This window comes from Onychostoma macrolepis, chromosome 10, assembly GCF_012432095.1.
Source record: "Onychostoma macrolepis isolate SWU-2019 chromosome 10, ASM1243209v1, whole genome shotgun sequence".
Taxonomy (NCBI): domain Eukaryota; kingdom Metazoa; phylum Chordata; class Actinopteri; order Cypriniformes; family Cyprinidae; genus Onychostoma; species Onychostoma macrolepis.
The window spans coordinates 14885096-14897704 of record NC_081164.1 but is presented as its reverse complement, the minus strand read 5'-3'; the positions used below and the strand labels follow the sequence as shown (position 1 = coordinate 14897704).

The window sequence follows — 12609 nt, the reverse complement described above, 5'->3', positions numbered from 1 at the left end:
AGAGAGGTTGTGGTTTGAAGCCATATATATGCTGAAATTAATAATTTACTGAAATCTGGACGCAGGTATATTCTTTCCACCGTCTCATATATTATCATTTTTAAAAAAAAATATATTATTGTAATGTATTGATTGAAAGAGTTAATCATGAATTAATTATTTTTAATATGATGGTTTCATTATAAGCATGATGATTATTATAAGGTGAACACTCAACTTGATAAATGATTTGAATCTAACCATGTCATGTCAACAAATTAAAAAAGTCAGCCAGCTATTTATTATCATGCTAATTATTGTTTATTTAGACCAAACAGCAAAGGTGCTTTTTATGCCAAATATCATACTTTTACATATTTTCCAGTTATTGAAAAACAACAAGGTTATCCTAAAAGTAAGTGAATTGCGAAACATAAACAAAAACTAAAAGTCCATGATAATGAAACAAACAAACAAAAAAAAAACAACATAACGGTGACACAGGTCAATTATTGAATTGCATTAATCACCTCCAAAAATGAAAAATCATATAAGTCTGTATTCATCATTGAAATTAGCTCATAATTCGGCAATCAAATTGTTTTCCTCAAATACATATTGTTTATGGATTCACATATTACAATACAAATACGTATTTTTTAGCAATTTGAATCACTAAATTATTTATGATTCCCATCTCTAGTCACAAGTATTTTTGATCCCAAGGAATGGGTTGCAGACTCTGATCTGCACACTCTGCCTGCCATGTTACCTTTCTCTCCACTTTCGATTCTCGCCACAGTTCCAAACTACTTCATCTTCCAGAGACAGAGAAAATGAAGAGAAAAGTAGTGGAGACCCTTAAATGTGCAAGAGATCTACAGATGGCAGCCCTGAGGCAGACGCCGGGGCCCAGGGGACATACCTCCACTGGCCTTGAACATCCATGCAGCTTTAATGCACTCATTAAAAACAGCTCTGTGAGGCTCCACCGGCACAACATAACTGACAGTTCTCTCCACACAAAAACACCACACTGACCCCACCACCGCACAAACGTATGTATGCTTCAAAAAAATCCCAATAAGCAGGAGCCGACATGGTCAATACATCAAAGAGGTCTGGAATAGTGTAAAAGGGGGCGTTTACTGGAGGAGGAAAGAGGCTTTATATCTCACCAAGCGGAATAGATCAACTCGCCCCTCTGGAACAAACACATTAGAGTCCTACAGTCCTGTTTGTGTGTGTGTGTGTGAGAGAGAGGGCTAGAATGTGTGGGAGAAAAAAGTGTGTGGTGAACTCGGAATATAATTGAGTGTGTGCGTTAGAGGTGCAACCTATGTGTGCGTGTGTGAGGGATAGGGTGTGCGTAGGAAAAGGAGCATGTGTGTTAGATGACAGTACTGTCTATGTGTTTGTGAAGTAATAGTGTGTGCACACGTGTTTGTGCAATAAAGATGTGTGCTACAGATGGTGTTTGAACGGTGAGGTGTTGGGAGTGTAGAAAAGTGTGTGTTTGTGATATTCTTGTGGCTCTATGTAGGCAGGTGTGAAAACAGTTTCTTACATTTATTATCCATTACTGGATCTCATTTCTTCCAATATATTTTATTTAAACTGTAGAATAATAGCCAATCAAATGCAGAACTATTTACAAGGATTTTGAAGTTGGCTTAGGTGAACTGAAACAAAGCATGTACTTTAGTTAGAAAATGGAATCAAAACCCTACTTTCCTAAATGTATCTAATTATGCATGATTGATAAGTACACAGTATTTAAAAAAAACATCTCATAATATTTCATGAAAACAACATAACATGACGGAACCAAAGTGTACATGTAGGCAGGGAAAAATAACCAATTAGTATTACACTCTAAAATTTCATGATCTAATCATACTCAAATATATAAAAGTCCAGTCCCTCTTGGTTTTTATTAAAGAAGTAGCGTTTATAAAACAGTTACTGTAATTCTGATTAGGTGTGCCATGTTCCGGTGCAACCAACAGTTCAGGTACAATTTTATTAAAGTCTTTTTTTCACTATTGCTGTCTTTTATCAAATTTCAGTTGCTTACCATACACCGTATCCTTGATACAATCAGTAAGTGTGTTTACATGCACTTCACAAGTTTTATTCAATTTTATTCAATTCATCTTTTAAAAATGTCAAGTACACTGTTACACATAGTTAATAAAATAAAGATTACTGGAGCACGTTCTACAAGAAAAATCTTCATTCTTTCTGCCTCAAAATTTCATGTTTAATTCAAAGTGTTGCTTGCCATTTCTTTGTAAATATTTTCTTAGTGAAAATGCTTTCAAAGCACTGAATTCGTTTTTTGTGAAGTCTAACACACAGACCCAGATAATGCGACTGAAGCTCGGCTTTGTCCAGCATACACATTAATTGGCTGTAGAAGACTGTAGCTTGATTATAACTGCCCTTCAAAGCTTCGAGTAGCTTACTGCATTCATAAATGTCATTTCACATCTTAAAGGCATGTGTGTTTTGGCATTTACTGTGATTGCCATTGTGCATGGGGTTTGGACTACACTTTGGTGTTTTCTCTGTACAACAAAAGCTTGAAACCATCTAGGTTTACAGCCATAATCACAGCACACAACCTGGTAGAGACCAAAGGGAAGTCAGAAAAAGGAAAGATGAAAGAACACAAAAAAAGGTAAACTGCATGCTACAGGCGCTTTGCCGTGACCACCTTAGAATGCAAAACTTGCCCGTCCTTCATTTTAAGACACATGTAAGGGTGGGTTTGCAGTGTTCTTGCATCAGGGAACCAGTGGGATGACTGGTCTCGTGGATCTGTGGCAGGTTTCCTTTCTGTCTGATCTCCAGCCGAGGGGTAGTGGGGAGGGGAAATGGGCATGTTGCTCTTCCTGAGATTTCACAGAACACCTCCTGTTTGATCCGGCGTGCACACTTTCTAACGTACCCTCAGCCTTTTGCCCTCTCTCTGTCTCTCTGATCCTCTTTTTCCTGGTGCTTTTTCCGAATGACTCTCTCTACCTTGCTTTTCTGCTTTTATTCTCCCACCCCCTCCCATCCTCTTTTACTTTCTCTCCAATCTGCCACTTTTTCTCTCCCTTCGTTACCCTCCCTCCGTCTCTCTTTCCTTCTGCCTGCTGCTTCTGAGTGCGCCTGTGTGCTCTAATCAGCTGGAAATTACAGTCCAGTTCATGGAAAAGCACACCCGACGAAAAGAATCTGTCTGACTCCACAATTGTCCACAGTTTTAATCAAATGTGCAAAATGCTCATGTAATTATAATAATCTATTATCAAAAATCAGGTGCCCTGTGGTTAACCACGAAAAAAAACAATGATGTCTATATTTCGGTAATAATTTGTGGCAGCCGTCGTCTTGCCGAGGGAAAATGACACAGCTTGGTTTTGCCTGACATGCTGAGGTTATTATCAGACACAGAAGCTCCTCTAACAAGCTGGCACTGCTGAGTACATCATGTTCCTCTCTAGAGCAACCAGGAAAGACAAAGAAAATGAGAGAAATCAGCTGAGAAAATAACACAAAATAAGACAGATCTTGGAATCCTTCACATAATAGCTAAGACAAGAAGGATACATATTTAAGAAGTAATGATGGCAAATTTCCATGTGCTGAAGCATTGTGGACATCTATTATGCCGTGTTGTTTCTGTGACAAGGAAATTTCTGAAAGCAGGTAATTTCTCGGTTACAAAACCCTTCATATTTGGAGTGAGAGGGGCCTTTGGAGGCACAACAGTAGCATTTCAGCCAACTGATCATGTCTACCCATCCTTCAATCTCTACCGACTCAGCGTGCTTCTTTTGTTAAGCTAATCTCAGCCTCTAAATTTTTCACTCCAGAAAGTGCAAAAAAGATTTCAAGGAAGATTTGATTCATTATTGAACACAGTACCACTCTATTTTTGTACTTGTGAGAGTGTTGATTGCAGCTTGGAGCACTTGGGTTGCTGCAGTTGTCTTTGGTCTCCATTTTCCTCCTCCAGTGTTTGGCGTGTTGTGCCATGAATGAACGAAATTGATGAGAAGCTTCTTCTAGAAGATCTAAAGATCCTCCAAGTAGCGGTCTGCGAGGGATTGATATTTCAGTCTCATTTCCACAAGATTTTGTCCCTTTTGGAGAATATCCAACCCTGCACTTGTAAACATTTTCTACCTTTAAACAAATTTGAGTAATTTTTATTTTTAGATATTTATATTTTGTGGGAGTCCCACAAGTGATTTCTTTCTCCTGCTTCCTGCACGCACTTCATTATCTTCCCTCTTGCACTCAGAGATTCAGAACTTTTCCCATGCTGCACTCAGTTGCGTTGAATGCAGACCTCTACCTTCAAGAGAGGAGAGGGAGGGAGGTTGGGAGGTGGTGCGGCCATTTTCATGAACTGATTAGCCACTCGCTTCTGCCAGGTCCTCCTGATGGGCAGCGATTTTTGGGCTAGGGATCATTTTCCTCTTGGCGCCAGAGTGGTGCTGCTTGGCTGTAGCATGTCCTGGGTTTTATTATGGTGATTGCTGGCGCTTGTATAGTCGTATCTGGCTTTGATGCAACACACTTTGGCACTATCAGTTTGCTGTTGGATTATGGGGTAACAATTAAAATCTGGCTTTCTGGTGTGTGACTGTATAATCACAAAGCATTAGAGCATGGAGCGAATGGGCAATGGTGTCTATGGCCGCATCAATACATGCGAGGGAACATGACTGTGTTCTGTCTGTGGATTTACAGCGTATGTTTGACTACATGGGCCGTGTTGCTTTGGCTAGCTGGTGAAGATGGAGAGTGGTCGCAGTGGACTTGCTCCTCTCAGCGCTGCTGAAAATAAGGAAGTACATGTCAGAGCCACACAGCTCCGCTCCCTCTAGTGCCATCCATCATGGCAGGCCAGTTCAGTAGTTAGAGAGCGCTTCGCTGGCTCTCCGTGTATGCGTGCGTGTGTGAGATGGAGGTATGAGCCCCAGGGCATTTCTTTGCCTGTATGAGCAGCCCAACTGGGGTGGAAGTGGATTTGGCCGCAAGCCAGCAGTCTCTCAAAAGTGCCCTTTGCTCTACCTGCTCTTAGAGAGCTTTTCTGGGCAAGTCATTGTGGTGCAGAGGTGGTGCATAGATTTTGGTTGTGCATAACCCCTCCTTGATCATCTCATGGACCTTTTCACATTTCCAGGGGTTTTTCGTTCAAAACCCCTAAGACTTAGACGTTTGGGCTTTTAAGGAGGAGCGTAAACGACCTGCTGCAAAGGGGCGGAATGTGGCATAATAATCATTATATCTCAAATCGAAACTCGATTTCAGTTAATCGCATAGTCCTAATGAAAATGTAATAAAACATTTATGATGTCAATAACTGTGAAAACGTGTCATCACAGTCACAATTCAACAGTGCAAAAATGGAACCCCCTTACAGAGACTGTGAAACTTCAGCTTGAGCTCAGATGTTGTTCTTTCCTCTTTGTTTTGAGCTAATCCTAGCTCTGTCCGGCTTCGCCTCATCACATCCCATCAGCCACTGTTCTGCAACGTCAGTCTGCAGCAACCACGCATACAAATACCATGAAGTATTTTTATGTGCTTTTTAAAATTATCCCCCACATCTCTATAATGTCTAACAGTTCTACTTATACTCTTCTAACCTAAGTCTATAATGTCAACTTCCCCAACTCTGCGAGTTATTTATTGGGTTATATTGTGCTATGTGTATTGTAATGTTCTCCATCTGTCAGACAATCAAAGGTGTTTATTGTGTGAGCAATCCACATGGCAGTATAAAAGGTTTTGCTTCTGATTAGCATACAGGCACACACGCTCATGGAAAGCATGCTCAAATCGACAGCTCACAAAAAGAATACTGAATCTATTAAAACTTGCTGGAAAAATCTATTGAAGCACCAACATATCAGCTTTACTGGTGTTTATGAATTAACTAATATCTCATGCCCATTAAATAAATAATAATGGAATGATATATTATTGACTTTCACACTGGATTAACTGACTTCAGGCTAGACCACATGAGCAGATCGAGATGAAACTTGGATCAGAGATGAATTATATGTGGCACGAAGATGAGAAATCTCACTGCAGCAAAGGCATGCTATAGTTCGATATACAGCATCCAGCCAGAATTGTCAGTCCACATGATGTAAGTGAGCGAAAATGAGCAAGGAGCAGGAGAGAGGTTTGAAAGGGCTTATTTGTGCTTTATTGTAATGTGACATGATGAGGGTATAATCAGTTTCATTGAGGCACAAATCGAAGGCTGATGTTGACGTTCCATGAAGGCGATAATCATCAAATTTTTATCTATGATCAGCTCACATCGCCGAGACCCCATCAAGCCCTGAACCCACTGCTGTATTTTGAGTGATCCACTTTGTCCTAATGACAGATGTTATCTCCACCACTTGGGCCAGATCGCCTCGCGGTCATTACAGACAATCCTGGGTAAACATCAGAGCGCTATTTGAAGCGAGAGCTGAAAATGGGCATTTGGAGAAAAGGAAGTGAGTGCACCTGCACCAAAAAAAAAAAAAACACAGATCAGATTGGACCTCAGATCCTTACTGTTTATTTTAGAAAATAAACAGCTAAATAATATTAAATAAATTAATTTAAATGACTTTGCTGAGGTCATTTATATCTACCCCTTGCAGTACTCCTTTAGTGTGACACACTTATGGTGTGTGCACACTAAAAACTAATTTAATTATTTGCGTGAGTAGATTAAATCCAAAGTTATTGCAAAGACGATATTAGCCTCAATTGCATCTTTTGCAAAATTTTCAACTTGAGGCAGAAATTCGCATGACACGTTGACGTACAAGCCAATCAGCGAAGAGCTTATTGACATGTCCAATTTGACACAGTCCAGGTGCAATTCCTGGAGAAGACGGTCAAATTCACCGCACCTCTGGATGGTGCTGTGAACCCAGACATGTCTGTGTTTAGTTTTCTGGCGTATTTAGGACATTTTTTAGGAAAAAATGGCAGAATGAAATGTTGTTGTGGTTTTTGATTATGTGCGTGAAGACACTCCTCATGGTGCTATGTTTTTATTCGCGCGAATGATGCAAAAACATCCCACGGGTAATCTAAAGCGAGTAACACGATGCGAATATTCGCTTTGCTTTGGGTGTGCACACACCATTAGACACCAAATACTTTTAAATGTGTGACAAAATGACCCAAGCGGAAGGCGCTGCATGCTTGAGCTGGAAGATGCAGATTGATTTTTTTTTTTTAAAGCATTGAGCTTTCAGAATAAAAAGGAAAACTGATTAAATGCAGCAAACTCTTCAAAACGTTACTATAGTTATCATTATTGGTGAGAACTGGCTTTTAGTGCAAGGATACTATAAAAAAAATGACACAATCTTATATAAAAATAACCATATCTGGTTAGAACTATAATCCCAAATTGTTTCAAATTCTTCTTGTTCTTAGCCTCATTCACTTTCATTATATGTGCCTTAAAAAGAAATATGGGACAGCTGAAATTATTTTCTGAACCAGAACACTCTTTTAGACCGGGCTGTGACCCACTCTCTCGATCTCTTTGCACTCTGTTTGCATTCACCCAAAATCTGCAACACAGATACATCTGAGCCCTAGTTGGGTTTTTTTTTCCTGCCACTGCACTGTAACTGTAAGCGGTGCAGTACAGAACAATAAAGGTGGTAAAAAAATGAACGATAGAACAATGAGCACAATAGCTGTGCTGGAACCTATACTGGCATTAAGGCCAGAGAGCCACTGACAGATCACCTCTTGAGGGTAAACAGAACCAGGACACATTGTTTCACTCCTCCCCCCTCCACCTGAAACAACCACCAGGGAAAAGAAAAAAAAAAACTGTCCGAAAAATCCAGAGCATCACATGCGCCTCTCTCTTGTGGGGAAGGTTGAGCAGAGAGCAGAGAGCAGAGAGGCTGGCTCGGGCTTCTGCAATCAATTCTACTAACAGGCAGGGACTCTGACAAGGCCCAACGCCATCTGTCTGAACAGAGCCGTGCCCCGCGTCGTCACGCCACGCTGGCACCCGGGCAACAGCCCAAGCTGGCACCCACAAGACAAACAAGCCCCCTCAGACTAACACTCTGTTCTTCAGTCTGTCCCTCTCACTTCCTCTCTTTCAACACACGCATTGTCACATACAGAACAAACAAAGACACGTCATCTTTGGTTCACCCAACAAACTAGTGAACGATCACACACAAACACGGATCACTCACAAAAATAATAGTGACTGCCAAAGTGGCACGAGATCTGAACACAACGTGTGATTGAACAAGCTCGGGATACAATAAAAATGGAAACTAAGAGAGAAGCTGTCAACGGAGTTCAAAGGCAGTGCTACAAAAATTTATTTTTTTGAATTTTTTAATAAAACATAGATGAATGCAGTACATTTTACAGAAAAATACCATTTCAGTCTTTATACTTCATGCTTACTTCAATGTGTTACTTGCTGTTGTAATTATTTGTCACATTTACTAGTAATTTCTGAGTGAAAATTGTTTCAAAGTAAATCCAACAGCCAATTTTCTTCCCACCTGACTCTTAAAAAGGTTAAAAGTGCACTTGTTCACACCACACGTTTGAATAAATACCAGGTATAACATTCTTCTCCATCACGTATGCATTCGTTAGCCAAACAAATTAGCGAATTATCAAACACAAATCACTCACAAAAAGACCAACAGCCAAAGCAGAGTGAGATTTGAACGTTTGAAACTAAAACAGAAGCTGACCGCATAGTTTAAAGACATGCTACAAAAACATTTTTAAAAAGATTGTACTTAAACAAATATTATTGTAGTACATTTTACAAGAAAATACCATTCCACACTGCAAAAAAATGCTTTTCTTAGATTTTTTGTCTTGTTTCCAGACAAAATATCTAAAAGTTCTTAAATCAAGAAGGATTTTCTAGACAAGTAAAAATTATTGTCTTGTTTTCATAAAAAAAAAAAGTCAAAATTAAGTGTGTTTTTGCTTGAAACAATGTTTTCCATTTGAAATAAGATTATTTTGCTTACCCCATTGGCAGATTATTTTGCTTGTTCTAAGGAAAAACTCACTTAATTTTGACTGAAAACAAGACAATAATTTTTACTTGTTTAGAAAATCCCTCGATTTAAGAATTTTTAGATATTTTGGCTGAAAACAAGACAAAAAAATCTTAAGTAAGAAAAGCAATTTTTTTTGCAGTGCAGTATTTCCCAAATTTCATGTTTGTTCGTGTTACTTACTGTTTCTTTGTAGCTATTTGCAAAAAATTTACTATCAATTTCTGAGTGAAAATCCTTCAAAGTAAATCCTAAACCAGTGTACTCTCAAGTGACTCTTTAAAATGTTAAAATTACACTTGTTTACAACGCACTTCTGGATATATACCAGTTGTGAAGATCTTCTCCATCACCATACGTGTACGCATTGTCAGATACTGAACTTTGGTACACCCAAAAACTAGCAAAAAATCACACGCAAACAAATAACTCACAAAAAGACCAATCACTAAAGCAGCATGAGATCTGAATGCAACGTGTGACTGAACAAGCTTAGGACACAATGAAAAATGATTTCATTAAAACCCAGAGCTTGAAACTAAGAGAGAAGCTGTCAGCAGAGTTCAAAAGACATGCTACATTATTAGGACTTCATAAGGCACCCGAAACATCACAGGAACGAAGAAGAAAGAAAGAAAAAAAAAATCACAAGGCATTGCTAAAGTTCCTCATCATTATGCAAATGCCATTTTATTCCATTTTATCTCTGTCTCTTTTTCCACTCTGGCCATATGTGCTGTGGCTCATGTTGGGGCTTCAAAAGGAGGCTCAGCCAGGCCACATGCAAATACCCCCATCTGGGGATCAAACAGCCCAAGCTGATCACCACACACAGGACATGCTGCGGGCACCGAGATGTGGTCAAACGTCACCACTGACCTGTGTAAAACCTCCAGCGAGCTCTCAGGGAGGAAACCTGTGCACTTGCCTCTCCCTGTGGGACAGGCAAGCCTGTCTTAAAGAGTACAAAAGCAATCTAACACAAGTAGGACCCAATATCGGTGCCTTAGAGACCAAGCGTTTCGACAATCGTGTCTAATGAGCCTTTAAAAGCGTTTCTGAGAGTCAAATTATTCCAGACACACGCAAGACTGGATTGTCGTTAGAAAACTGCGATGTTCGATACAAAAAAAACATGCTTGCTAGTTCCTTCATAAATCAAAATTAGCAGCCCTAATCAGAGTCAAACAACCACTTATCAGGAAGGAATGATTCATCAGCGTCAATCCCTCCTCTTTTTCCTTCTCTCTCGAGTGGAGGAAGCCGCAATAAAGAGAAAATCAGCATTTGCGAGCATGTCATTGTTCGCTGGCTGTCACTCAGGTTGCCTACATAAATGAGTTCTGTACACCTGGCTCGTCCAATCAAACGAGTCCAATTAAGAGAGAAGATTAAAACTCCGAACCTGTTATGGCAGACGTTCTCACCGCTAGCGCTGCCTGTCTTGAAAAATCATAATCAAAACTGGGTGCGCCCGTACGCATTAGTACAGAAATCTCTATTTTGGGTGGCCACTGTGTTGCTGTAATTTTAATACAAAACAGCATCTAGAGTGAAGCGCAAGCTGTTGTAGTACACTGAAATCGTGTTGTCTCCACTGTAGCGATGTTTCTATATACAGGCAGGTTCATTTGTAATACATTTACTGTAACTCAAGCAGATGGGACCACAAACGAACACACTAACCACTCAAAACAATCACTGATGAGATCTGCAAGCGAAATATGTACTGTACACTTTTGAATTCATGTTCATTTTTCATCATAATGCTAATATGATACTAATAAGCATTAGCCAGCACTTAAACTAATGATGCTCATCAATTCTAATAATGTCCACGATGATGACAGATTTATTGGAAGATTGTGTTCAATACAGCTAAAAAGATTGACAATCATTCAGTCCGTGGGAAGCGATTACTTTTTCCTGTTTATTAACTATAGAGTCTAAAATGATTTATAATTAACATTAATCTAATTATTATACAGTGACTGTATCATTTATCTGCCTACATATGGTGATATAGTGATGCGAATTATCATTGCATAAATATGTATGGCTGCTTGAGCAAATGTTCATTTAACAAAATCAATGATTTTCTACAAAGTTGGTTTATGGGAAGTCTTTAGCCAAGCTTTGAACCAAAACAAACATGCTTCCATGTTTTTTTTCACAAAAAAAGATCTTTAGCATCCAATTCACTGACTAGAGGAATTATGCAAATATAAAATGGCTGAACAATTTTTCCACCGCATTTCCCTATTTTGCAGGTCGATGTGCTTGGATGTGGAGGATTTAGCGGACTACTGTGATCTGGCATGTTTTATATTTTAATTTAATTTTTTTTTTTTTTTTTGAAGATTATTGGAATACGTTTTGCTTTCTACTTCAAAATTCCATGCTTAATTCAATGCATTACCTGCCATTTGAGTGAAAACTCTGAGTGAAAAATAAATCCTACATCAAAGTTTTCTCAGTTTACTGTACTTCACTTCAAGCGTTGAAAGTGCACTTCTGTATATATGCTGGTTATACTGTAACACTCTTCTCCGTAATTTGATGTACAAACTGTTTCAGTCATCAATTCTAAATATATGCAAACATCTCATGTAGTTTTATAAATAAGGCGTAATCTATGGTAACACTTGCTTTTACAGTATCACATGTTGTTACACGTGACATGGAGGACGCTGTGATCTGAGCTGTTTTTGTTGTGACAACAGAGAAGGAATGTAAACACACAATTTACATGATTGAAAGAACATGGAAATTTGACAAAATCTCCTATGACAACTTGCAGTGTTACATATCATTGAGGCTTAGAAAATAACACAGCGCTGTAGAAAACAGGTAAATGCCTTTATTGCTGTTTTCCATGTTTGTGGAGTAAATGTTTTTACATGGCTTTTTAAAAATGCCAGGTAATGCTGTTTCATATGCTTTTGGCCAATCAATTTACACATACAGTATATTTCACTGGTATTCCCTATAGTACAGTTTTAGACCCTACTCTGAAGTAGGAGTTAATTTACTTGCCAGAACTAAACCAAAAACATGCCAAAAAGAGGGTACTTCCACCCTCTTTTTTCACAGTTCTAGGAACTGTGAAAATGTTCCTTGGATGTGAAAGCCCCTATATATTTACTAGGGGTGGCACGGTACACAGATGTCACGGTTCGGTACGTACCTCGGTTCGGGGGTCACGGTTCGATACGAGTTCGGTACAATGGTGGGGGGGGATCTACTATGCTCAGTTTCTTTTCATTTATTTTGAACAGACAGTAGTGCAAATTACAATTTTTTCCATCTAGATGTGAAAATACTACATATTATTACAAGTTATATATATAAAATCTGTTTTGTTTTCATTGTGAGTGTACATAAATAAAAGCAGACCTTTATACAGTGATTATTAATAAGACAATAAGTGTTTAAAGTTGATTCTGCTGGTGTAAGGAAACAGTTGAAGTGATCGCGCCGGAGTGCGCGCGCACACACACACACTCACACACACACACACTCACACACACACACACACACATCA

At 39.0% G+C, this 12609-nt stretch overlaps 1 protein-coding gene across 4 annotated transcripts in view; it reads right to left on the bottom strand.

The window, feature by feature from the left end:
• The window catches only part of pcdh1a (protocadherin 1a), an 89736-nt gene that overhangs the window by 13235 nt on the left and 63892 nt on the right, over positions 1-12609 (bottom strand). The window contains exon 6 of one of the 4 annotated variants that reach the window (XM_058789940.1): positions 3153-3469. The exons of the other annotated variants lie outside the window; for them this stretch is intronic. Coding sequence (XP_058645923.1) covers positions 3432-3469 — 38 coding nt within the window. The 3' untranslated portion in view covers positions 3153-3431. Of the gene's footprint in view, positions 1-3152; positions 3470-12609 lie in introns of those variants that run through there. 4 annotated transcript variants of the gene reach the window in all.